The sequence below is a fragment of the Pogona vitticeps genome, chromosome 10 (genome assembly GCF_051106095.1).
Source record: "Pogona vitticeps strain Pit_001003342236 chromosome 10, PviZW2.1, whole genome shotgun sequence".
NCBI lineage: Eukaryota > Metazoa > Chordata > Lepidosauria > Squamata > Agamidae > Pogona > Pogona vitticeps.
In genome coordinates, this window is record NC_135792.1 from 14,915,680 (window position 1) to 14,943,341 (window position 27,662).

Genomic DNA, 27,662 nt, shown 5'->3' on the forward strand with positions numbered 1-27,662 from the left:
TGTCCAGATAATTCCAGGTTCAAAGTGGTTTTCAACCTGTGGCCCTTCCTGGATCATACTGGTGAGGGCTTCTTGGAGTTAAAATTGAAAACATCTGGAGGACCAGCAGTTGAGGCACTGCCAACTTGGGGTTCGGCTCTCCAGAGATCTTTCCCCGAAACCTTGGCAAGCCACTTCTATAGTATTCATATATTTTGAATGTCTCAGTTGCTTTTAAATAAATGGTGTCTTTTGAGGATAGAGTTGCATTGGTGTAGTGAAAAATAGAGTGCAGAAACTGATCATGACAGTCCCACTCTGCTCCTCTGCAGTAAGGAGAATCCAGACATGCAGACTGTTGGATCAGTACACATTAATGACTGGCAAACAGGCCTTTTTTGAAGATGATAGCTGATAATTACCTACTGAACGCTAAACTACCCTCAAATAATTTGCATTACAACACGAGTAGCTTGCAGCAGTGTGCAATTCCTGTGAAAACATTTCTTCCCCAGTTATTGTGAGGATTGCTCAGAAAGATGAAGGGAGCCAATGGGGTAGGGTGAGATGCCATCGTCTGTATGACTATATGAGTATGTTGTACTCTGTGCTACTCAAAAATCCCTAGAACTTTGACCCTTTGAACCCTGGTTCCGCTAACCCCTAGGACTGCGATCCTCTAATTGTATCATACTTTGCCATCTCACTTTTTTGTTTACTGAGGCATTATGGTCTGTGCATCAGTTCTTCACTGATACTCTGTTTTGAGCTGCATACCATTCTAATCAGATGTATTTATTCATGTAGATGTATGACTCATATTATTCCTTTAGGTGTGTTCAAAATGTGACAGTCCCCTGCAGCTTTGATGCCTCTCTTTCTCAATGCCTTGTTCTTTGCCATGCATCCCTTGATACCCCACTGATGCCTGTTCTCTTCTTGCAGGGAGACCTTCCCAGTGGACCTCGACAATGTCACTCTCAGTGCGGCCCCAGCGGCACAGTCTGGTGGTCAGGATCAATAGGAGTCAGTCTTTCGCTGGGGTCAATTCTGTTCAAGACAAATCTTTCAGGTAGCTCCAAGAGAATCTTCCTTGATGGGAATGGGGTTTGAGATTAGCTCACTTGACTAGTTTTGTCAAAATACCTCTCTCTTTTCCCATTTTTCTTCTTCCCCTTTAATGGAAAATTATTCAGCGATATGGGTATCTTCAGCTGCAATGAGTAATTTATTTTCCTAACTGTCATGGAAGGACTCAAACTTCTGCCAAAGGTCAGCCTCTTTGCAGCTGGAAGTCTTGCTTAATCTCTCTCCAGTTTTTAGAGAGAGCTGTCTAGAGCAGGGGCGGTAAACATTTAGTACTCCAGATGTTTTAAACTTCATGTCCCAAAATCCTTCACCTGTATTGCCAATGATAAAGGACCATGGAAGTAGTACTCCAAAACATCTGGAGTGCCAAAGGACCAGCCCTGCTCTAGAGGCTAATCATTTCTTCTTGTGGTTCCTTTCCACCATCATAAAGACTTGAAATATTTGCTTTTGAAATGTAACCTGAATTATGTATGGTTTCATTGCATTTGCCTCACAGTTGAGCATGTCAGAGCATTTGATTGTCCTGATGTATAACCCATACTCTGGAAAAGGGGTGAGTGTCGGGACAGACTGTGGAGAACCATAATGATTTTCCATTGGCAAAGATTAGAGATGGGTCTTTGTACTTGTATATGACACAAGTGGCTGGCCTGATTACCTCCCGTCCCCAGACCCTGTTGGACCACTTACCGTGTGGTCCACGTGGCCAGCGTTATCTTCTGCGCCTCGATCGCTGCAGCCCCGCCTCCCTGCTTACCCAACCACTTCATGGTTGAGCAGGGAGACTTGTTCTCCTGTCCCCTTGCTGGAGTGACTGGGTGAGTAGGGAGGCAGGGCTGTGGCTGTGGATTGGTACAATGATGCTGTGCATGGTCCAGTGGGGTCTAGGGATAGGAATGGGAGGTAATCAGGCTGGCCAACTGTGCCGGAATCTTCATATTCATATACATCAATAATTTACAATATGCAGATGATGCTGTATTTCTAACAACTGCTGAGGATGATCAAAGAAGAAAGTGCAAAATCAGATTTAATGTACTGATAGCTGTACATTAAGAAGTGAAAATCATGAATCGAGAAGAATGCTGTAACTGTAATACTCACAGTGAAGGAATCTAATTAGTTAAAAATTTCAAATACCATGGTTCAACCATCAATCCAAATGGAAACTGCAATCAAGGAATAAGAAGAATGAAACTTGGAAGGAACTTACAAAAAATCATGAAATGTAAGAATGTTTCACTGAAGACTAAGGCCAAGATCATCCATACTGTGATATTTCCAGTTGCTGTGTATGGATGTGAAACTTGAAGAGCGAAGAAAATTGACAAGAAGAAAACAGGCTCGTCTGAAATGTGGTGTTGGTACTTTGAAGATTCTGTGAAGCACCATAAAGTCAAAGAAGGGCTTGCTGTACTAGCAATCAGAACAGCTGTTGCATCAGGTTTTTCTTACATAAAATTGAGTTTAACAATCCTGGCTACATGAAGCAAATTGAAGTGCAGACTTTTTACCCAGGAATCATTTTTCCCCAGAAGTGAGGTATTTTACTGGCTTGGTAGAGGGTTGTTTATTTCATTGGTTTGGCATATGTGAATGCCTCTGTCAGTATAAATTGTATCTGTTGCCTCCTGCCAGCTTCCTCCCATAGCTGGCTGCCTTACTTTTAAAGAAAATCAAGGGGGATATTGATAGTCTAACATGACAGTAAAAATTTAGGAGTCAGGGAAAAACACTCCCTCCTCCTTGTCAAAGTGGAGAAGCTCCCAATATTGTAAATTTCTCTGGTCAGTTTCATTTTCTGATCCTCTTTTTCTCTCTGCTATCTCCTAAATTTCCCCTGTCACGTCAGTCTGTCAATAGCCCTCTTGGGAAAGTTTTTTTTTAAAGGCCAGTATAAGTCCAGGTGGGCACAAGACAAACCCTCAAATGCAACACAGCCTTATCTCTCCCCCCCCCCCCATTTCCACAATTTCAGAGCTGATGCTCCTTTAAGGTAGGCATTGGAGCCGGAGCCAAAGGCAAGCAAGACAGGCACCAACCAACTGATCAAGGCCTGGGGCAAGTTCACCAGCCAGGTCAAAGTGGTGCAGAGGCTGCACGTGGCTAGGGAGTTGCGGGAGGGAGGGGAGCCAGTGACGAAGGGACTGTCAAAGTCCAACATTCAAGTGTAGATTCCCAAACCGATTTTAACTACCAGAAATACATCAAATTAATTTAAGTCAAAGTGAACGTGCATACCAATTTAAGTACCATGTGACTGATATTTAAAAAGTCAGACCAGGAATCCATGCAGGGTGACCAAGCCCTGAGGAGCATAAATTGCACTGAAGCACAGGCAGGGTTGCACCAGATTTCACAGTGTGGACAGGTTCTAAATGGTCTCTCCAGTCAAGCCAGAACACACATATATACTTTGAGCATCTTGTGAGTAGATTAAACTACAGTAACTGGAAAAAGCAGTAATGCTGGCAAAAGTTGGAGGCAGCCTGAAAAGACCAAATATGAGAAGGTTTTACTCAGTAGAGGAGATCATGACTTTTAATTTGTAAGAACCGATGAGGACTGCTGATGGCAGACCTTTGTGGCATGTCCAATTCACAGGGTCATCATTAGGGATGGGATTTTTGCAATTAATGAACTGCTAAACCCATGATTTGGTGGGAGCCAAGCCCTTTCCCAACTCAGCTGTTTTATGATTCTGTGATATTGGGAGGGTTTAAACCAACAGGAGTAAAGCAGCCCTCATACTTCCATGCTGTTCCATGCCATTTCTACACATTGGTAGAAAAATGCCACACTACACCATGGGAGTTGCTGCTTGCAAGGGTGCATGGGGAAATGAGTTCCAGTGGAGGCTGCTTCCTTTGAAGAGTGTATAGAGGCAGCCTCCATCTAAATTCCTTCCCCAGTGAACCCTTGCAGATTGTAGGGAATCCCCACAACTCCCACAGTGGAGCAGGGCATTTTCCTACCAGTTTGAAGTAGTGGTGTAGAAACAGCATGGAGGGAAGAGGGTGGTTCTACCTCCAACCAATTTGCAGGCTCCCAGTCCCATAATTTGGCCTGGACAGCTCCCACTAAATTATGGAAGGATGAGGTTACAATTCTGAAAATCCCATCTTGAGTCACCACAAACTAAGTGACTTGAAAACCAATAAGAGCAAAAATACTTATTAATTCCACTCTCCTGTTGTTTTTCCCCTTTTCTTCTTCCACCTCATTCATAGGGGACTTACACTGAACTTGTTTATTCTTGTGCTGTAAGCAGACTTAGCGTAACATTCCCAGACAGATCACAGAGCTGCAAGACTAATGTCTGCTCCTAAGAGATTATTTTCACACCGCTTTCACATAATAGTTCCTCCTTTGTTTTTTAACAAGACCATCTCCACCAGATTCACCATTTGGGGGTGAGCAGTTAAGGCTGACCTTTTTGACTATCATATTAACCTCTACTTTGACACAACACACAAGGTTTTACAAGGGTTCAGCAGTACACTTCTAAACACCACTGCACAGAGATGTAGATAATGGTCACCCTTGGATGCCTTTGCTTCCAGCAGCCTGCACTGCAAAGAGGAATCCAACTCATGCAGTCTGCATGACCCACCTTGCAAGCCCAAAGCATGGGGAAATGTCTTTTCTATACCGAAGGATTATTTATGAGCATTTTCCTGTACTTCTGGTATTACCACCATAACAGTTGTGTGGAGAGCTGCCCATCAAGTGCCGTTTTTGCCAAGGTGGGTCATTTGCACGGTGAGTCAGAAATCTCTCTCCCTCAGCACTACGTTTAGTTAGTCTCAGCCCACTCTACCAGCTTCACCTCTTCCTTTGCATTTTTTTTTGTTGTTGTTGTTGTTGTAGGAATTTCCCTGCATTCAGCACACCGACAGTTTCCAGGAAGTCTGGCTCCAGAGTCAGTAGGATGTTTTCAATGTCCCACAAGTCCCCTCCACCCAAGGTACCCCAGCCAGAGCGACTTGACGAAGTGTATGAAGCACTGAAGAAAGGACTAACGTAAGTGGTGATGCTGCTTCCCACCCAGCAAGTACTTTCTTTCAACTTTTAGCTTGGGGTGGGAAGAGGTTGGAAATTTTACTTTTTCAGACTGCAACTTCCTCATTTCTTTCTGCCAGTGCAGGTACGGGATATTGGATAGTTAAAATCCAAAAAAGTAAATTTTCCAATCATTGGAGTAGGGATGCTTTGTTTATTTATTCAAAATACAGTGATGCCTCGCATTACGATGTTAATTCGTTCCAGCGAAATCGCTGTAGAACAAAAACATCGTAAAGCAATTTTTAAAAGCGCATAAAAACGCATAAAAACCTGATTAATGTGTTCCTATGGGCTTGAAACTCACCGTCCAGCGAAGATCCTCCATAGCGTGGCCATTTTCGCTGCCCGTGCAGCGAGGAATCCGTCCCAGAAAACAGCGGGTGGCCATTTTTTTTACCCAGCGGCCATTTTGAAACCGTCGATCAGCTGTGCGAAAATCTTCGTTTTGCGATAATCGGTTAGTGAAGCGAAGCGAAAAAACCCCATAAGGAACATAATTTTACAATTGCAAAAACTTTGTTATGCGATTTCTTCGTTAAACGAAGCGCTCGTTTTGCAAGGCACCACTGTACTTACATGCAACTTTTTAATATGAGTTTAAAACTGCTTGCAAGTAAGAAAGTGAAAATCAAACAGACTGGCAATACAGAAACCCAACAGCTTTGGGTTGTAAAAACCAGCAGAGCCACCGTTGATCATGAGGAACAACATGTAGAGCCGAAAGAAAGTAGTATGGAAGCTACCAACCCAAAGCTTGGGTAAACAAAACTGTCTTCCCTGGCACTCCGAAACTAGGAGACTTTGTGTCAGGCATCTCTCTCTTGCATACTAGTTCCATAATTTGCTGTAGCTACTAAAATTAGACATAGAGAATCTTTGCTGCCCTCCCAGTCAGTATCAGCCTACAATTCCCATCCGTTCCATTACCCAAGGGTACGGGGATGTGGGTGCTGGAATTCAAAACAGCTGGAGGGCCAAAGGCATTAAAGATGGTATGCTAAAAATTTTTTAATATGGGCAGGATGTAAACAGTTTAATAAGTAAACAAGTAAATGGCGATGGCATACCTTTAATGCCTCCTGCACTGTACAAACAGTATTTCTTGCTGTAGATTAATGCACTGTGTGCCTATGCATCCTGTTTCTCCCCACCTTCTTCTGATTTGTGTTAGTTAGCACAGTATACACCCTTTAAGACCAGTCCCTGTGTTAAGTTAAACTTGTGAAACAGAATCTTGGGTTAAGACAGCCCATGTTAAAATGCAAAATGCTTGGAAGCTGGAGGACTGAGCAGCATTTGGTTTGTTGAAAGCCTAGCTGCCAGGAATAACATCCTGCAGAACTTGGCCTATCTTGAATGACTGGCTGGAATATTCCCAGAATTTAGATAAATTAGCTTTATGGACCATAATTCTCAGATTGTTATTGAAGTAATTCCAGTGAAGTCCCCAGAATGCTTGAAAGGTGCTATATAAATGCTGTTAAGCAGTGGAGACTGTTCAGTGAGAAATTCATTCTTTTGTAGCATCTCTCAATGAGATTTACACAGATGTTGATTTAACATCCAGCAGTTGACTCAGTGGGTTTACCCTCTAGCTGAGACTAGTAGTGGGATAGTGGCCTATACCACATATATTGACACTTTGGTTTAATCTGCGGTCCTCTGCAGAGCTACAGCTAAACATAATTTTTTTACATAACTGACAGCAGCAATTTCCTATCTCTGTCTACACTTGTAGGCTGGTATCAAGCTGATTTGTTTCTGTCGCAAGATGTCTATGTAATCAATACTGTCAGTGTTCATTACAGCTGTTAATAATACTACTGATACATTAAAAGTTCATTAACAATGCAGCTTTCACCCTCTTTTTCCTGTTTAATTTGATCCCCACCCTAGCACTGTTTTCTTTCTTTTGTTCTTTCTCTCTCTCTCTCTCCCTTTCATTCCTTACTCCTTTTCCTTCCTTCCTTCCTTCCTTCCTTCCTTCCTTCCTTCCTTCCTTCCTTATTTCATGTTGTATACCGCCCCATAGAGTGTGCCCTGTCTCAGCAGTACCGAACACATTAAAATCACATTATAATAAATGAAACCAAGGACCTAACAATAAATACAATAAAACAGAATAAAAAACATATCTTAAATGAATTAAACATATAAAACAGATTTGAGCATCTCCAATGCTAAAGCACTACTAAAAAGCAGTTTTAAATAACATTGTTTTTATTGGTTTTTTAAAAACTGAGAGGGAAAGGTGCCTGGCAAACTCTTTTGGCCTCCTTAGGTGTTACCATATGTAGCATCCTAGACTGTGAGGAGTGGATGGGATAGGTAGCTGTCATGTGGGAGAGACGTTTCAACAAGTATCAAGATCCTAAACTGTTAAGGCCTTTATGGGTCATAACCAGCACCTTGAATTTGGCATGGAAATGAACAGGGAGCCGATTAAAGCATGCTAAGACAGGGAACTATATACACCTGTGGCCTACATGTAATGCACAGGCTGAGATTGCTACCTCATATAAACCTACTTTTAAGTTTCTGTGTCTAAGAAAGTGGATTAGAATCCACAGAAACTCATAGTGAAATCTGTTTTTAAGGTACCACAGTATTTTTGTTTTTATTTTTATACATGCCTCTTTTCTCCTACAGTGCTTATCTAGAAGTGCACCAGGTGGAACTGGACAAGCTTAATACCCAGATTCGGGAGTCAAAGAGGAATTCTCGCTTGGTGAGTGAAGGATCAGTGCAGGCCACAAAAAACCCTCCTACTGCGCTTAAATCCTCTCAAAGTGCACGACTGATGATTACAAAGAAGCTGTGAAAACTCAGGTTGTGGGGGAGCAATCTTGATGGCTCAGGACTTGTCCTATCATTAGACAAAATGAAGCAGCCACCTCAGCCAGCAGATGTTGAGGGTGGCAAAGGTGGCGAAGAAGGAGCTGGAGGACAGCATTGTGGTGACATCCCCTTAAAAACTACTCTGCTGTCAGGCCCGTATAATAGACTGCTGTCCTCAGGCATGACGGAGGATTTTGTACAATTACTGTGTTGAAGATTCAACAGATAGGTCAGTTAGTTTCTGTACATGAACAGGGAGAGGTGTTGTCTTGTCCTAAGATAGCACATGTCCTGCTGTTGTTGTGGGGTTTAGAGCCTAAAGGTACGCTTCTGCCTAATACTGTATACATAACTGCTTCTGCCCTGCTATTTTTTGCAGAAATTCTTCCCCATCCCCCACCCTTGGTTTCCCTTGGGCTTTGGGGTACTGTGTTAACATATTGAATACAGGATGCTCTTTCCTACGCACACAACACATTTGCTGCAAACACAGGCCATTATTTGCTGTGTTAACAATGAGTATGGCCTAAGGTAATTGGCACTGCATGCAACTGTACACTTAGGAAATGTTTCTTGTTAATGAATTCTACCTAACTGTCAGTCTCTCCTCCTTTCTTTCCTAGGGCTTTCTGTATGACCTTGATAAGGTAAGCCATGCTGGAAATAAAGTAGGGATAACAGGGGGTTGTTTTGGGGTGGAATAGGTCAACTATATCCCACATCTGTTCAGTGCAAGACAGCTGGTCATCTGGACCTTGGGCTCCATGTCTCATCTCTGCTCTTGCTGGTACACAAGTCCAGGTTAGTAGGCTTTAGTTATGCTTTGTTGTAGCATAGCAGCTTCCCTTCCAAAATCAATGTGACAAACCCAGACCTACTGGGATCTGCCACACAGTTACACTAAGCTGCCACCAACCATTCCCTATAAGAAGTCACACAGACCAGGGATGGATTTTTAAACAAATAAAGGAATAAAGTTTATTTAAATACACACACAGGAAAAATAAACAATCAGGTGAATAGGATAAAGTAACGTGGCTTATTCTCATTCATACATGCATACAGTTTGGTTCACCCAGAACCCTTAACTTGAAGCACAGACCCTGAACCTATCAGTTCTGGCTAACCAACAGACACCTGAACCTATCAGGTTGGTACTCTGACACACAGCAGTACCCTGTCTGACACACAGACTCCCACAACAGCTTCTTCTTCCCAGCTGCTGCTTCGTCACAACCCAGTGTCTCTCAGCATCTCTTAGTGTGTCTCCCTCACCACACACGCTCCACATATATATACAGTACAGCCCCTCCTCCTGATGTCCCGCCTTCCACTCCCCATAGGATGGAACTTTCCCTCCAAACCCATGACAGACAGGTAACATCAGTGCTGTATGTAACACCTCCCCTCTTTATAAGTTGTTTTGTAGGGGGAAAGCTAAGGTGCTTTTCACCAAAAAAACAACCTGTATAAAATACACAACAACAGTTATACATACCATATTATACTTACTTATACTTACATTCTAAGTTAACCATATCAATTAGGCATTTAAACATTTACCATATACATTACATCAATTTACCTTTATTCATACAAACCAAGTTCAAAAAACAGGTACATTTAACTTTTTCATCATTATATACACATAGTCCATGTTCTTTCACCGTCTTCAATCTTCAGGTCTTCTTGATAAGGCGTCAGCAACACAGTTCACTGACCCTCTGACCACCTTCACTTCAAAGTCATAGTCCTGTAAGTTTAAAGCCCACCTCATAAGTTTGCTATTGTGGGTTTTCATTGTCTTTAACCATTGCAATGGTGAATGGTCAGTACACAGAATAAAATGTCTTCCCCAGATGTAAGGCTTGGCCTTCTGGATCGCGTAGACTATGGCCAAACACTCCTTCTCCACGGTTGCCAAATGTCTCTCACCCTTTTGAAGTTTCCTACTCAGGTAGGACACTGGATGCTGGTCACCATTCTCATCCTCCTGGCACAGAACTGCTCCTACCCCGCTGTTAGACGCATCGGTGTAGATGATGAACTCCCGGTCGAAGTCTGGAGCCCGCAGGACCGGATAGTTGATTAGCGCCTCCTTCAACCTCTGGAACGCCGCCTCACAGTCGCTGGTCCACGGGATGCGGTCATCAGCCTTCTTCCTCGTCAGATCGGTCAGCGGAGCCGCAATCTCGCTAAACCTCGGGATGAACTTTCTGTAGTAGCCCACCAACCCAAGAAATGATTTGACTTTTTTCTTGGTGTTGGGTCTAGGCCAATCCCGAACTGCTCCTATTTTGGCCTCCAGGGGTTTTATCATTCCTCCCCCTACCATGTGACCCAAGTATTTTATTTCTGGGCTACCCAGCTGACACTTGCTGGCCTTTACTGTTAGCCCTGCTGCACTTAACCTCTGCAGCACTAACTCCAGGTGTATCAGGTGATCTTCCCAGGTATTACTGAAGATCCCTATGTCGTCAATGTAGGCCACTGTAAAGTCACTGAGCCCTGCCAAGGTCTGGTCCATCAGCCTTTGGAATGTGGCTGGTGCATTTCTGAGACCAAAGCTCAGGACTCGAAACTCATAGAGACCAAAAGGGCTGCAAAAGGCAGTCTTTTCTTGATCCCTGGGATCAATTCTTAATTGCCAATATCCCTTTACCAGGTCCAATGATGAGATGAACCGACAACCCCCTATGGTTTCAATCAGGTTGTCTAGCCTGGGCATTGGGTAGGCATCAGGAGTGGTTACACGGTTTAATTTCCTGTAATCGACACAAAACCTAATGCTCCCATCAGGCTTGTCCACAAGGACTATCGGAGAGGACCAAGGACTAGAAGAGGGGACGATTATGTTCTCCCTCAGCATCTCGTCCAGCTCCTTCCGCACCTTGTCCCTATAGGGTCCCGTTACTCGGTATGGGGATACTGCCTGCGGGGGTGCATCCCCTGTGTGGATCCGATGCATCACTCCCTTCACTATCCCCGGCTTGTTGGAAAACACCTGTTGATATTTACTAAGCAGCATTTTTAGTTCTTGCTGCTGGTCTTGGGTGAGTGCAGGACTGATCTTTACCTCCTCTGGGTTGTATTTTACTTCCCCTCTACCCTCCCAGAAGGGTAATTCCGCTTCCTCACTCTCAGCTGCTTTTATCGCGAATAAAACCCTCTGTTCCCCTCTGTAGTAGGGTTTTAGGGCATTCACATGAACCACCCTCCTTGCTTGGTTCTCCTCCTGCTCTATTAGGTAGTTCAGGTCTGACATCTTGGAAATGACCCTATATGGTCCTGCCCATTTGAGCTGCAGTTTGTTCTCTCTGCAGGGCCTAAGCCAAAGCACTTCCTCCCCTGGGTCAAAGTGCCTCTCTCTAGCTTTGTGGTCATACCATGTTTTCTGTCTGACCTTCTGAGCTTGCAGGTTTTCTGCTGCCAGCTCTAGATTTCTCCTTAGGTCATTCATCAAGGTGTCTATGTATGTCACAACGTCTTGTGGGTCATCCTGGGTGATCTGCTCCCAATTTTGTTTGATCAAATCAAGGGGCCCTTTCACCCCTAAGTGTGCAGCAGACATGTCAGAGTGACCCCTTTGTAAGATCATGGGGCGATACTTTTCAGGTACCACCAGCTGACTTCTGATCCCATCTCCCCCTTTTGAGATATTCCTCAGGGTTTCTCTATATAAAATCCCCTTTTTCTCCAGAAATCTCACTGGGGTTTCAGGTGTTAGCTGGGCGTCAGTCACCTGTTCAAAACACTTTTGGAGAGTGGCGTCTGCCTTTTGCTCCTGTCCAAATCTGCTGTCTGTGGTTAAGATTTCCACCACAGCTTCTGAACTCCCCTCTGCTTCCGTCTCTGGCTCATCATTACCCCCCTGAACTGTCCCCGTGGTGGCTTGTGAGCGTGTAATCACTAGCACCCGTTTCACATGTTCAGCCAGGTCATTTCCCACGAGCACGGCTGCTGGCAGAGTCGATGAAATCGCTAGCCGCCAAGCTCCCCTCCAGCCTTGAAAGTTGACAGGTACCTCTGCTACTGGCAGAGAGATTACCTGCCCCTCAATCCCTGCCACCTTCATGCTCTCATTTGGGATTATAAACTCCCTAGGAATAATATCTGGATGGCACAGGGTTACCTGGGAACAAGTGTCCCGCAGCCCCCTATACTGACGGTCAAGTATTCCTACGTCCACCCCGGCTGTCTCCAACTGAGAATCTGTTTTCACCAGCAAGCAGCGCTTTACCTCTATAAGAGGACCATTTTCCTCAGCCTGATCAGCAGAGGTAGCTGTTCCAGACTGAGTAGCCATGGCAACAGGCTCCCTCAGTGACACTGAGCCTTGCTCCTTCTGGACACAGAACACAGCTTTTGGCTTGGTCCCACTAGACTCCTGAGGCAACATTCCTTTTAGCTGCTTTAATTTCTCACAATCTGAGATTAGATGACCCTTTCCCTGACAGAAATAACATTTTCTGGTGTATTTTGATTCTCTCTCATCTTGTTTTGGTTTTCCCTCCAAAATCTGAGGTCTTGGTTTCATGTCTGAGGGCTTCCCTTCACCATGGGCCCCTCCCCCTTGCTGGCTTTTCCCTGGTCCCTGAGAGTACTTGCTGTAGGTTTCTTTGGGTTTACCTACAGATTTCCCCTCACCCAAGGGCTTTCTTATTTGGGAAATAAAATCTGCGATCTCTGCGGCTGCTGCCACAGACCTCGGTTTCCTTTCCCTCACCTGGAATTTCAGTTCCCCATGCAGGACTGAATAGAACTGTTCCAGTGCTATCAAGTCTTTAAGCTGCTCATAGGTCTCTGTTCCCTCCTGAGATAGCCATTTCCCAAGCAGCCTTACCAATTGGGCCCCCACTTGGGTAAAAGTCTGTTCTGGTTTCTTGGTGAGGGACCTGAATCTTTGTCTCAGCTGTTCCGCATTTATCCCATGTCTGGCAAACACCAGTTTTTTAAACTCTGCAAAATCTTTCATCAGTTCCTCAGGCATCTCGGCATAAACCTCAGCCAGGCTACCACTGATTAAAGACCGCATGATGGTCATCTTCTCAGTTTCCCTCACTGAGAAATCCACAAACGCTCTTTCCACTAAGGAAAAGAACACCTCGGGACAATCTCCCTTGTGGTACACAGGGAATTTCTTCAGGTCAGCCTTAGACAATTGGCCTCCCTCAGAATCCCTATTGTTATTATTGTTCTGGTTCATCAGTTCCAGTTTTCTTAATTCAAACGCCATTTTCTCTCTCTCCAATGCCAATTCAAATTGTCTCTGCCTCTCCCTTTCCCTTTCTTCTCTTTCCCTTTCCTCCATTTCAAATTGCCTCATCCTCAGTTCATGCTGTTGGGCTATGAGCAATTTTCTAAGTTCTGGGTTCTGCTCTCCTGTGCTGTCACCCTGCACTGAGCCAAATTCATCCTCAGAACCTTGGTCAATCTGGGGGTCTTTCACTTCACTCATTTCGGCCATCTGGCTTCGAGTCAAGGGCATAATCCCCCCTCAGAACAGGCTGCTTTAAAAAGTCAAGCCTCAAAATAAAACGACCACTTTTTTCCTTCTTGCCTCAGAACCAGCCTTCTCTAGGCTGCTGTTCTTCAGCACTAACTTGCAACAGTATCGAGTCAGAGCCTACCCCCCTCTGCTGGGCCTCTCGGCTGGCAAGCTAGCTCGCTGTTGCTACGCAGTTTTGCCTCAGCTTTTTCCCGCCAAAACTAGGCTGCCTCAGAGCACCTTAATCTAAGTCTCCCCAGTTGGCATGTTCTTCTACTAGCGCACCTCCCCGTGAGGTACACCTAGAAGATTACCTACGCGCCTCAGACTGTCCCTGACTAGACCCCCCTTGCTCTGGGCACACTTGCCAAGGCTTTGCTGGACCACTGGACAACTGGACCAGTCGTATCCCACACGCTGGACACCAATCAATGTGACAAACCCAGACCTACTGGGATCTGCCACACAGTTACACTAAGCTGCCACCAACCATTCCCTATAAGAAGTCACACAGACCAGGGATGGATTTTTAAACAAATAAAGGAATAAAGTTTATTTAAATACACACACAGGAAAAATAAACAATCAGGTGAATAGGATAAAGTAACGTGGCTTATTCTCATTCATACATGCATACAGTTTGGTTCACCCAGAACCCTTAACTTGAAGCACAGACCCTGAACCTATCAGTTCTGGCTAACCAACAGACACCTGAACCTATCAGGTTGGTACTCTGACACACAGCAGTACCCTGTCTGACACACAGACTCCCACAACAGCTTCTTCTTCCCAGCTGCTGCTTCGTCACAACCCAGTGTCTCTCAGCATCTCTTAGTGTGTCTCCCTCACCACACACGCTCCACATATATATACAGTACAGCCCCTCCTCCTGATGTCCCGCCTTCCACTCCCCATAGGATGGAACTTTCCCTCCAAACCCATGACAGACAGGTAACATCAGTGCTGTATGTAACACTTACTTCCTTTGAAGAACACCTGACCAATTCCTGGAGCAACATGTAAGAGCCAAACAAGATACGGCTCAGGAGTTCTGCATCTCTTTCCCCAATGCATTTTCAAAAAAATGTACAACCAAGCTCAGAAGTTGTAACCAAGAGTAGAGAAAAGGGACTGATGAAGGCTGCACTGTCTCCAAGTTGCTTCCCCCAACCTCTGGGTAAAAAGAGGCCCAGAGAGGACCAGTTTGAGGTTTTTAAAAAAATACTGTGGGGTAAAAGGTCAAATAGCTTCCCATTTTCCTTTTATTTGTTCAGACTAGCAACCTTGCAGGCTGTTTTGGATTTTAAGAAGAAATTTTAAAAAGGAAGTGAAGAAGAGTGGGTTAGCTTCCTCTATTCCTCACAAAAAGCTAAGTTGATTCAAGAAAGATATTGCTGATCTGCTGATACCACAATGCCCAGTGTGGTGTACTGGAGAGAGTGATTGGCTAGGACTCAAGGGAAGTAAGCTTGACACCCTGCTCAGCCATGGAAGCTCACTGGGGTGGTGTGGGGTAACACAGCCCCTTAAGTATATTCGCGAAGGCTTTCACAGCCGGGATCTAATGGTTGTGAGTTTTCCGGGCTATTTGGCCGTGTTCTGAAGGTTGTTCTTCCTAATGTTTCGCCAGTCTCTGTGGCCGGCATCTTCAGAAGACAGGAGTAGCACTCTGTGCTCTGCTGCAGTTTGTTTGGGAGTTGAGTACTGTATTTATAACTGTTGGATCAACTTTATTCTTTTCAGGAGATGGGTGATTATGGCGATCAGTGTGTTTTTGTTGTGGGTGTATTGTTGTGATAAGGAGGAGAGATTATCTGTCACTGTGATTGATGGATGTTGTTAGCTGGTCTTTTGTTTGTAGTGATCACCAGTCTTTGTGGCTGGGTAGAGTTTGTTGGCCTTTTGCAGGCTGTATTTTTCAGTGCTGGGAGCCAAGCTTTGTTGAGTTTTAAACTTTCTTCTTTTTTGTTGAAGCTGTGCTGGTGTTTGTGGATTTCAACAGCTTCCCTGTACAGTCTAATGAAGGGGTCTCAAACATGTGGCCCGGGGGCCATTTGCGGCCCGCCAGATGATAGTTTGTGGGCCCCGTGTTGCCTGCCCCCCCAGACTCGCCTCGTGAAGTTTGCTCCCCTGTCATGGTGGGGTTAGCTGCTCCTGCTGAGTACGCCTTTTTTTAAGGGGGGCCCTCAGAGTAAGGTTGCTGGACCTCCGTGGGGGGGCACGCATGCCCGCATGCACCTGTGGGGGGCCCCACCCTGTTCTGTTAAATTTCGCAGGTTCCAATGGGGGCTTTTCTCCTTTGGCAAGGCGATTCTGTGAGGTTTTTTTTTATTTTATGTCATGCCCTCCCCCCCCCCCCCCCCGCTAGGCGGTCGCCAGTGCTCCCTCCTTTCTCCACTTCTCTGTCCTGCTGCTGGTGGTGGTGATGGTAATGAAGAAGGAGCCAGAGGAGCGAGTGCGGCGATTGGGGCTGATCCGTATAGCGATCCCCAAAAAGGGATCGCTATACGGATTTTTCGTTAAACGGTGCACTCGTTAAGCGAGGCACCACTGTATTAATACTACAGTAGTAACTCTTCTGTTTAAAAAGAAAATGTCTGAAGATTCAGCTGCAGCTTCTGGATGCGCCTAGGAAATGAGTTTAAATAAAGGGACAACAACCTTTTCCACCGAGTCCCTTATGTAGTTTTCTACTTCGTCAGGCTCTGGTTCTTTGAGGCCATGATGGCTCCCCTTGCTAGAAAAGCCCCAGTAGACATGGCCAGTGTTATAACCTCACATGGAACATCTAGTGAGCTAAAACTATTCCACCTGGAACTCCTTCGTGGGCAGCTTGGGAGCATGGAGGATGCAAAAGGTTCTCACTCCTTTGATGGTGGGATTTCTGTGTCTGATCTAATGTGTTTCCTTTTTAATTATTTCACAGCAAGTCAAGGCCATCGAACGGTTCCTGCGTCGTTTGGAGTTTCATGCTAGCAAGGTACGTACTTCTTTCAGTATTGGGCACACAAAGAGTGTTTCTCCACCAAGAAAGTTTTTTATGGCCTTTATAAACTATGCAAATAGAATAGATGTGCCTGATTTTTAAAACTTTTTATAGTTCAGTCACGGGGTAAGAAATTTCACAGGAAAAAAGGAGTTCTAGCCTGATAGCTAGGGATCCTCTTCAGGCATTGCAGGCACAACTTGAAGCTGTAACAACTGGAAAACTTGTTTCTTTACAGTTTGGGAAGATATTAGACTCTGGAGGTACTGGCTTGTGCTAATTTTTCCTCTTGCACAGCACCTTGCTGAATAGATACCACCTTTTATTTTCTCTGTGCCTTGACTTTGTTGGGGGGAAATCCCACCTCATGGAAACACATATATATTTGTTTCTTATATACCCAAGTTCCAATATTGTGCCCCTCATCATTCTAGACAAGAGCCTCCTTAATTCTATGAAGGCTTCATTGGCATAGACATGGGAGAGTGCCTACACTCATTATCTGTATCCTGTTTTCTCAGGCCTCTTCCTTAACACACTTTCTAGTTTTGTAAAGGATGACCTAGGAAGCAGCTTCTGTACCAGATCAGGGTGTTTCTGCCTCGAGGGAAGGATGGCCTGCTCTGACCGGCAGGGGCTCTCCATGGTCTCTGGAACAGAAGGTCCCAGATGATCTGCTGTAATGGAAATAGCCAGGGATTTAGAACCTGGGTAAAGTGAGCTCCTGTCGCTTGTCCCAGCTTCTGCCAACCTAGCAGTTCGAAGGCATGCAAAATGTGAGTAGATAAATAGGTACCACCTTGGTGGGAAGGTAAACGGTGTTCCTTATCTAGTCACACTGGCCACGTGACAGAAAATTGTCTGCTGACAAATGCTAGCTCTGTGCGTTGGAAATGGAGATGAGCACCGCCGCCTAGAGTCAGACACGACTGGAAAAATTGTCAAGGGGAACCTTTACCTTTTTAAAGAGCACATGCACGAACCCTCTCCAAAGAGAAGGAAGAGCAAAGAGAAAGATTTGCAGAACAAGGCATGGAGAGTAACTTTGCAGAACAAAGTAGTTTGTTATGTTTCATGGAACCTGTCCGGTACATTATGTGGACAATAGTAAGTTTAGTTTATTCTTGGGGTTGTTGTGGGGTTTTTGGGCTCTTTGGCCGTATTCTGAAGATTGTTCTTCCTAACGTTTCGCCAGTCTCTGTGGCCGGCATCTTCAGAGGACAGCACTCTATGCTCTCAGAGTGCTGTCTTCTGAAGATGCTGGCCACAGAGACTGGCGAAACGTTAGGAAGAACAACCTTCAGAACACGGCCAAAGAGCCCGAAAAACCCACAACAACCATTAGATCCCGGACGTGAAAGCCTTCGCGAATACATTAGTTAATTCTTGATTCTTTCTGAGCTCAGAGGTGCCCAACTTGCTGCGAAGGCTCCCTGAAGCCTCGCTCTGTGGATTTTTTTTTAACCAGATCGATGAGCTCTATGAGGCCTACTGTATTCAGCGACGACTCCGGGACGGAGCCCACAACATGGTCAAGGCCTACACAGCTGGTTCACCTGGCAGCAAGGAGGCACGCGAGAGCTTGGCTGAAGCTGGCAAGGGCTACAAAGAATACACAGAGGTGGGTCAGAACAATCTCATAGCGGGAGTGGGGGCTCGGCTCCAGAGAACAGGGCACTGATGGGCTGGCTTGATTTCTCCCCTTTCAGAACATGTGCCTGTTGGAGAGCGAACTGGAGAGCCAGTTGGGAGAATTTCACATCAAGATGAAAGGTACCCAAGGGGCAAGTAACAATATAAACAGGTGTAAAAGAACTCTGGCAGCCATTTTTAAAACTGAGAAACAGCTTTGAGGGGGCATGATTTTAAATCAGGAAAGAAGGGAAGAAAAGAGTGCTGAAGTCTTTCCTGCTTGGTTGTTGTAGGATTTTCGGGCTGTTTGGCCATGGTCTGGACAGCCCAGAAAACCTACAACAGCCATCGGATCCCGGCCGTGAAAGCCTTTGAGAATACATATTTCCTGCTTGCTGATATTTTGCTCAAATCTTTCTACTCAGTTCTTCAGGAAGAAATCAGCTGGGACTCTGGGTTTCTTTCCCATGTGCTGCTGTTAATGTGTGTCAGCAAAATCAGGGCTGCTCTACTGAGTCCTGAGGGAGGCTATGATACCTGCACTGACTCTTGTTTCTTCTTCAGGACTGGCTGGCTTTGCTAGGCTGTGTGCTGGGGACCAATATGAGGTTTGTGTGAGAGATGCAGATGCTTGTATGGTTTCTTTGTGAATCAGGGGACCCAAGTTCTATAGTTTGAAAATATGGTGATGGTAGGGTGGATTGCTGTGCTTGGCTGGTGGCCGAGCAGCCGTTGATTTGGGGAAGTCAAGCTCCTCTTTAGTCATAATATTACCATTTGTAATATAGCTGTTAGAGGAATAAGGAGGGTCAGTTCCCTCATGCATAAATGTTTTCTGAGAAAGGTTAAAAGCTTATTAGTTTATTGGCTATTATTTATTTTTATTTATTCATTTATTAGTTATTAGTTGTCTGTTTGAATCTGGGATGTTTTTCACCCAGTCCTTTCTTTTCTCTTCTGGCAGATCTTCATGAGGTATGGGCGGCAGCGATGGAAGCTGAGGGGACGCATTGAGGCAAATGGCAAGCAAGTGTGGGATAGTGAGGAGATTATTTTCCTTCCTCTCATCACAGAGTTCTTGTCTATCAAGGTAACGGATGCCATACTAGCCAGCAGGTCCTTTTGATGAGAAAGCCAGACCTTTCTTTCTCATCTCACTGGCCTTCCTTTGTACTTCAGGTTACAGAGCTCAAGAGCCTGGCCAGTCATGTGGTAGTGGGGAACGTCTCTTGTGAAACTAAGGATCTCTTTGCAGCGCTGCCTCAGGTGGTGGCAGTAGATATCAACGACCTGGGAACGATCAAGTTGAGTCTAGAGGTGAACTGGAAGTGAGTGTCTTTGTTTTTTGCCTTTCCTCAAGTGCAGTGGTTTCCAATGTTGGGTGACCCAGATGTTCTTGAACTTCAGTTCCCAGGAACCCCAGCCAGCACAGCTGGTGGTGAAGGCTTCTGGAAATCACAGTCCAAGAACATCTGGGTTACCCAAGGTTGGGAACCACAGCTCTAGTGAACACAAGGCAGCATGTGAGGCTCAGCTGCTCCCTAATTTCCACCTTGCAACAATCTTGTGATGTGACTGAGGTAGACATGGCAGGGATACGAATACAAATATCGGCACCAGAGGTGCCTGGAAAGTTTAGTCCCTCTCCTCTGAACTGGCAGGTCCAATTACTGGTCACGAGGTAGCATGTGCACCTGACATCGTTCCTATTGCACCAATCAAGCGCTTCCCCACCTCCTCGTACAGCCAACCATTCAACTGCTAAGCAGGGAGACTCATCCCGCCTCCTCATCAGAGTGGTCAGTTGCATAGGAAGGCAGGGAAGTGCTGGCCAGCTACCTCTGTGATTGGTGCAATGAGAACAATGCTGACTGCACATACCGTGACCAGTAATTGGACGTGCCATTTCAGGGAGGGACTGGAAGTTCATATTCATATCCCCAGGGAGGGCTCAGTGAAGAGTTGAGTTTAGATTTTCTGGAGTGTGGCACTAGCCCCCATTAGTCTCTACTTTGAGGCTTGTTGAGTTTATTTTGAATCCATGTTGGAGGATCCTTTAGGTCAGTGGTCCCCAACCTTGGGCCTCCAGATGTTCTTGGTCTTCAACTCCCAGAAATCCTGGCCAGCAGAGGTGGTGGTGAAGGCTTCTGGGAATTGTAGTCCAAGAACATCTGGAGGCCCAAGGTCAGGGACCACTGCTTTAAGTCAGTGGTTCTTAACCTTTGTTACTCAGGTGTTTTTGAACTGCAACTCCCAGAAACCCCAGCCAGCAGAGCTGATGGTGAAGGCTTCTGGGAGTTGCAGTCCAAAAACATCTGAGTAATAGAGGTTAAGAACCAATGCTTTAGGTCACTGTAGGGAAGGCAGAGATGTTGCAGACTACTAGGGACATCTTTTGAGTGCATGGGAATGAAGCCTTAAGCTCTGTGAACCAGCTGTAATTCTTATCTCACACCCAATGTGGTCTATGGTGAGGAATGAGAGGGGTTATATTCCAGTAGTTATCTGGGGGCCCATGTTTTAATTGTGGTCTGACAACATTTCCATCTGCATCATATGGGCACCTGAGGTAATCACTCTTCAGGAGGGATAATTAAAATATCAGCCTCCTTTGTCCTAGGCTAGGGAAAGTATCACTCTCCAGGTGCTTTTAACCTACAGCTCCTATCAGCCTAAGCCAGCATAGGCAAAAATGAGAGATGATGGAAGATGAAGTCCAAAAACATCTGAAGGGCCGCAGTTAACCACTCCCAGATTAGGCTGGGAACATTTTTCACTGATCTCTGTGCATTCCTTTGGCCAGCCCCTTCGATAAAGAGGACCAGCCGTCATCTGCCAGCACCATGAATAAGACCTCTACAGTCAACAAGAGATTCTCCACGTATAACCAGAGCCCACCTGATACGCCTTCCATGAGGGAGCAGGCATTTTATGTGAGTGCTTCTTTGGGTTTATAAAGATAGAGAAATGAAGCTGGGCTTCCTTTCGTTCTGCCAACATGTCCCCAAGGAATGGGTAGAACACCTACTTCCATTTGTATCCTGCTCCTTTGTATGATGAGCTTGTGATGTGGTTCCCAGGTGTTTTAACACCTAATAAGGTCCAAGCCACTTAATATTAGAACAAACATTATATTTGCAGCATAATGTTAGAACCGACAATTTGGGGGTGGAGAGGCAGTCCTGAATATACTTGATTATGTTATTCAGTGCTACATCCCCTTGGAGTTGCAATGGTTCTTTGGCCATCCAAGAATATGTGTTTGTAAAATGATCACAGTGGGCAATGGGTTTTGTTTTTTTTAGAACAAAGCAAAATATCACATAAGAAACTCTTGAGCCATGGTAAGTGATACAAAAAGCAGAAGATGAGGGTAGAAGAAAGGAAAAAAAATTAGGGTAGATATTGGGGCCATGAAGTCTTATTTTAAAACAATCGCAGCTCAGTTTTATACTATGGTGTATTAGACTGAGAACAAAAGTTGTGTTTGCTCAGTCCCTTCTCCCTTTCACATTCTTAAATCTGTACCTTACTGTGTCTAAATCAGAAAACTGAATTAGCTTCTGACTACATTGTTGGTTTGCAAAACAAGAGCAATCTGGCTTGGATGTCACACTAGACGTAACAAATTGGGGAAGTATTACATTAAGCTTATGTAATATGCCCTTTCCACCCAAGGAGAGAAATGAAAAGAGCATATGAGCTCCTGTAAACTATGTGTATTACACCCAAACAGTTACCGTGTTTTTCCGTTTATAAGATGACCCATTATATAAGATGACCAACCCCTTTTCTAACCCCAAATTAGAAAATTTGATCCCTGTTTTTCCCTTCCTTTTGCTAAGCCACGGAGCGTAGCAAAAGGAAGGGGAAAGCATGAATCAAAGGGCTCCCTTTGATGGCCGCTTTTCCTTGCCTTTTGCAAAGTCACGGGGTTTAGTGGAAAGGAAGGGAAGGCTCCCTTTGGGTAAAGCAATGATGAAACAACTGCACAATTGCAGCCCTTTGATCCCGAAGCCCTTTCATGGCTGCTTTCCTAAGCCCTGTGGGGCTTAGGGAGTTAGTAAAGCAGCCATGAAAGGGCTACAAGATCAAAGGGCTGCGATTGTGCAACCCTTTCATAGCTGCTTTACCCAAAGGGAGCCTTCCCTTCCTTTTTGCTAAACTCCGTGGCTTCACAAAAGGCAGGGAAAGCGGCTGCCTTCAGTGTATAAAACGACCCCCAATTTTTTGTCTAATTATTTAAGGAAAAAGTGTTGTTTTGTACATGGAAAAATATGGTTCTTCTGAACTAAACCTCTTTACTTGAGCAGGATACATTGAGGAAGCATGGAAGTTAGCAGGGAAATTACAGCTAGGTCTCTCATGGAAAATAGGGCCTGATTGCCATAGGGGCTGCAGGGAATGGTCTACCAGATTGCCTGTTATGCAAATAGTTGCTTGGTACAAATGAAAGGAAAGTCCGATGCTGCAAAGAAAAATATTGCATAGGAACCTGGAATGTAAGATCTGTGAACCTTGGTAAGCTGGATGTGGTCAAACAGGAGATGGCAAGAATAAACATTGACATCCTGGGCATCAGTAAACTAAAATGGACGGGAACGGGCAAATTCAATTCAGACGATTATCATATCTACTATTGTGGGCAAGAGTCCCGTAGAAGAAATGGAGCAGCCCTAATAGTCAACAAAAGAGTGGGAAAAGCTGTAATGGGATACAACCTCAAAAATAATAGAATGATTTCAATACAAATCCAAGACAGACCTATCAACATCTATGAAGACTTACGACACCTTCTAGAACTGAAACCAAAGAAAGATATTCTTCTCATGATAGGGGACTGGAATGCTAAAGTAGGGAGTCGAGAAAAAAGGAATAACAGGTAAGTTTGGCCTTGGAGTTCAAAACGAAGCAGGGCAAAGGCTAATAGAGTTTTGTCAAGAGAACAAGCTGGTCATCACAAACACTTTTTTCCAACAACACAAGAGGCGACTCTACACATGGACATCACCAGATGGGCAATATCAAAATCAGATTGATTATGCTCTCTGCAGCCAAAGATGGAGAAGCTCAAAAGTCGGCAAAAACAAGTCCTGGAGTTGATTGTGGCTCTGATCATCAGCTTCTCAAGAAAGGAGGAAAAAACACTGCATTAATCAGGTATAATCTAAAGCAAATTCCTTATGAGCCTCGTGGCGCAGTGGTTAAAACGCTGTACTGCAGCTAAAACTGTGCTCACGACCTGGGGTTCAAATCCCAGGTAGCCGGCTCAAGGTTGACTCAGCCTTCCATCCTTCCGAGGTCAGTAAAATGAGTACCCAGCTTGCTGGGGGGGCAATGTGTAGCCTTTATAATTAAAATTGTAAACCGCCCGGAGAGTGCTTGTAGCGCTATGGGGCGGTATATAAGTCCAATAAATAAATAAATATAAATAAATAAATGAATACACAGTGGAAGAGAAGAACAGATTTGAACTAGATTTGGTGGACAGAGTGCTGGAAGAACTATGGATGAAGGCTCGTAACATTGTACAGGAGGCAGCAACAAAAACCATCCCAAAGAAAAGGAAATGCAAGAAAGCAAAGTGGCTATCCAACAAGGCCTTAGAAATAGCAGAGAAAAGAAAGGAAACAAAATGCAAGGGAGATAGGAAAAGTTACAGAAAATTGAATGCAGACTTCCAAAGAATAGCAAGGAGAGACAAGAGGGCCTTCTTAAATGAAGAATGCAAAGAAATAGAGGAAAAGAATAGAAAGGGAAAAAACAGAGATCTGTTCAGGAAAATTGGAGAGATTAGATGGACATGATAAAGGACAAAAATGGGAGGGACCTAACAGAAGCAGAAGATATCAAGGTGTTAAGAATACACAGTGGAATTACACCAGAAAGATCTGGATGTCCCGGACGACCCAGATAATGTAGTTGCTGACCTTGAGCCAGACATCCTGGAGAGTGAAGCCAAGTGGGCCTTAGAAAGCACGGCGAATAACAAGGCCAGTGAAGGTGATGGCATTCCATTTGAACTATGTACAGTGGTGCCTCGCGTTACAACGTTAATTTGTTCCAGCGAAATCGCTGTAGAACGAAAACGTAAAGCGAAAATAAAAAAGCCATTGAAACGCATTAAAACTTGGTTAATGTATTCCAATCAGCTAAGAACTCACCGTCCAGTGAAGATCCTCCATAGGGGCAGCCATTTTCGGGTGCCTGTGCAGCAAAAAATGGCTCCAAAACACAGCGGGGAGCCATTTTGAGCACCCGGTGGCCATTTTGAAAACCCACCGATCAGCTGTTTTGATCGTCAGGAAGCGAAAATCAGTTCCCAAAACAAGGAAACGATCATCGTGCAGCGAAATTCCCCCATTCAAAAGTCATTTTGCGATCGCTTTTGCGATCGCAAAAACCTCGTCATAATGCGGATTCGTTGTTACACGAAGCGCTCGTCTTGCGGGGCACCACTGTATGTATTTAAAATCTTAAAAGTTGACACTGCTAAGGTGCTACACTCAATATGCCAGCAAGTTTGGAAAACTCAGCAGTGGTCAGAAGATTGGAAAAGATCAGTATACATCTCAGTTCCAAAGAAGGGCAGTGCCAAAGAATTCTCCAACTACCATACAATTGCATACCAAGGTTATGCTCAAAATCCTACAAGGTAGGCTTCAGCAGTATGTGGACTGAGAACTCCCAGAAGTACAAGCTGGATTTCAAAGGGGCAGAGAAACCAAAGACCGAATTGCTAACATGCGCTGGATTATGGAGAAAGCCAGAGAGTTCAAGAAAAACATCTACTTCTGCTTCATTGACTACGCAAAAGCCTTTGACTGTGTGGACCACAGCAAACTATGGCAAGTCCTTGAAAAAATGGGAGTGCCTGACCACCTTATCTATCTCCTGAGAAATCTATATTTGGAACAGGAAGCAAGAGTTAGAACTGGATATCGAACAACGGATTAGTTCAAAATTGGGAAAAGAGTACGACAAGGCTGTATATTGTCTCCCTGCTTATTTAACTTATAGGCAGAATACATTGTGCGAAAGTCCGGACTGCATGATTCTTAAACCGGAATTAAGATTACCGGAACAAATATCAACCACCTCAGATATGCAGATGATACCACCCTGATGACAGAAAGTGAGGAGGAATTAAAGAACCTCTTAATGAGGGTGAAAGAGAAGAGTGCAAAAAATGGCCTGAAGCTCAACATCAAAAAAACTAAGATCATGGCCACTGGCAAATAGAAGGGGAAGATATGGAGGCAGATACGGAGGTTTTACTTTCTTGGGCTCTATGATCACTGCAGATGGTGACAGTAGCCATGAAATTAAAAGATGCCTGCTTCTTGGGAGGAAGGTGATGACAAACCTAGACAGCATCTTGAAAAGCAGGGACATCACCTTGCCGACAAAGGTCTGCATAGTCAAAGCTATGGTTTTTCTAGTAGCAATGTATGGAATTGAGAGCTGAACCATAAAGAAGGCTGACCGCTGAAGAACTGATGCTTTTGAATTGTGGTGCTGGAAGACACTCTTGAGAATCCCCTGGACTGCAAAGAGAAGAAACCTAGCCATTCTGAAGGAAATCAACCCTGAGGACAGATCCTGAACCTGAGACTTCAGTACTTTGGCCATCTCATGAGAAGAGAACACTCCCTTGAAAAGACCCTCATGTTGGGAAAGTATGAAGGCAAGAGGAGAAGGGGACGACAGAGGATGAGATGGTTGGACAGTGTCATTGAAGAGACCAACATGAATTTGACCCAACTACGGGAGGCAGTAGAAGGCAGGAGGGCCTGGCGTGCTCTGGTCCATGGGGTCACGAAGAGTCGGACACGACTTAACAACTAAACAACAACAAGTGATCAAACTGGGATACCATCTTGTGATGGCTGCAATGTCAAGCTCTTGGTGCTGATGGCTGTCTCTTTCTCTGCCCAAGAGTTTGCCACAGGATGCTGCCCCTAAGCACAGGCGGGCCTTGCTAGAAATCTTCCGGGAGACAGTCCTGGAAAGGTTACCAAGGAGCTGCTCATGCAGCGATGTCTCATCTGTACAGCTCGCCATGAGAGCACCTCAGGGCTCAGTAAGTGCTGGCACTCTAGAGTAGCGTAGTTGCCTGTAGCTGTGCCGTGCCTCCTGTTTTATAAGGCTTAGTCCAGAGCTGGTTTAGCACAAGGAACACTCCTAGCATTTTGCAGTAGTAAGCATTGAGCAATGAGCCTCTGTTTCATTTGCTAGGTTGTGGTGTTCCTTAGTGGCCATTTGCTAGTTTGCTGCAGCCCCTGCAGGCAAGATGGAGTAGTGCAGGTTTCTGCCTCTGCAGTTTTGTAGCCGTAGTTCCTTCCTCACATTGGTTTGCCTGTTGCATTGCCAGCCTTTCACCTAGTGCAGTGGTTCCCAAACTGGAGTACATGTACCCCCAGAGGTTCTAACCAGGGCATTTGGGGGCATGTGGGGAAAAACTGCATAATAGCGGAAGAAGTCCTAGGGAAACGGAGGGAGGTGGAATGGGTTATGGGTTGGCATTCAGACAAAATGTGTGTTGAGAGCTTCCTAACAAGCATCCACAACCCTCCACAGTCCTCAGTGAGCAAGTCCATTCCATCGCCTCTCAACTTTATTTTCATCAATTGGTTCCTGTTTGATAGATGAGAGGAAGGTGTGGTCAACACCGTGGGATGGGATTGGCTGGGCTGCCTTTCCATTCCGCAGCTGCCTTGTTGGCCTTTAGCTTAAGGCAGTGGTTCCCAACTTTTGGTAACCCGGGTGTTCTTGGACTGCTTCCCAGAAGCCTTCACCACAAGTTGTGCCGGCTGGGCTTTCTAGAAATTACTGTCCAAGTGCACCTGGGTCACCCTAGTTTGAGAACCACTGGCTTAGGGGGAAGCTGGGGAATCTTGTGTTGGGATTCTTGAAGGGGTTGCAGAAAGTGGAGCACCAAGTGGGTGTGGAGGTGTTTCAAGAGCAAAGGGAAACATGGTGCCAGTAGATGGAGGTGGCTGTTGTGGCATCAAGAATTTCATTGGTCCCATCCCCTCATTTTCTTAAGTGCCGAGGCCTGAGTAGGGGGAGGGAAGCAGGCCATGCCACATGATCCATCTCTGCCTTTGGTTCCCACAGTCAGGCTTAGAGGAGGAGGCTGTGCGGGGTTGAGACCCACCTCACCAAGGGGATGGAAGCTGCTTGGTACTGTGTTTTAGGTCTTCTGATTGCCGAGAGTAGCAAAGAATTGTAGGGATGGTATTAGGAAGACAAAAGCTGAGAATAAGTTGAGGTTAGCAAGAAACTTTAAAAGCAACAAAAGAGCATTCTTCAGGTATGTGGATAGCAAAAGACAGAGAAAAGAAACAGTGGCTCAGCTGCTCGGTATGGATGGAAAATGATAACAAATGACATAGAAAATGCAGAAGTGCTCAATTCCAACTTTAGCTCAGTCTTTTCCGAAAAGACAGTCTATGACCCTTCAGGCAAATGTGAAGTACAGAAGGAGGGGTAGGATTGCAGCTTGAGATTCATTAAAAATAGTCAAGGAGTGCCTTACTACTTCGAATGAGTTAAAATCCATAGGATATTACATCCAAA

At 45.0% G+C, this 27,662-nt stretch overlaps 1 protein-coding gene across 9 annotated transcripts in view; it reads left to right on the top strand.

Annotated features, from left to right (window-relative positions):
• Positions 1-27,662, top strand: part of RIPOR1 (RHO family interacting cell polarization regulator 1) — a 156,880-nt gene that overhangs the window by 101,284 nt on the left and 27,934 nt on the right. For all 9 annotated transcript variants that reach the window (XM_020811466.3, XM_078380363.1, XM_078380364.1 and 6 more), the window contains exons 2-12: positions 925-1,051; positions 4,942-5,094; positions 7,786-7,864; positions 8,598-8,621; positions 16,389-16,442; positions 17,917-18,069; positions 18,158-18,221; positions 18,645-18,688; positions 19,045-19,170; positions 19,260-19,408; positions 20,884-21,013. In XM_020811466.3, coding sequence (XP_020667125.3) covers positions 951-1,051; positions 4,942-5,094; positions 7,786-7,864; positions 8,598-8,621; positions 16,389-16,442; positions 17,917-18,069; positions 18,158-18,221; positions 18,645-18,688; positions 19,045-19,170; positions 19,260-19,408; positions 20,884-21,013 — 1,077 coding nt within the window. In that variant the 5' untranslated portion in view covers positions 925-950. The remainder of the gene's footprint in view (positions 1-924; positions 1,052-4,941; positions 5,095-7,785; positions 7,865-8,597; positions 8,622-16,388; positions 16,443-17,916; positions 18,070-18,157; positions 18,222-18,644; positions 18,689-19,044; positions 19,171-19,259; positions 19,409-20,883; positions 21,014-27,662) is intronic.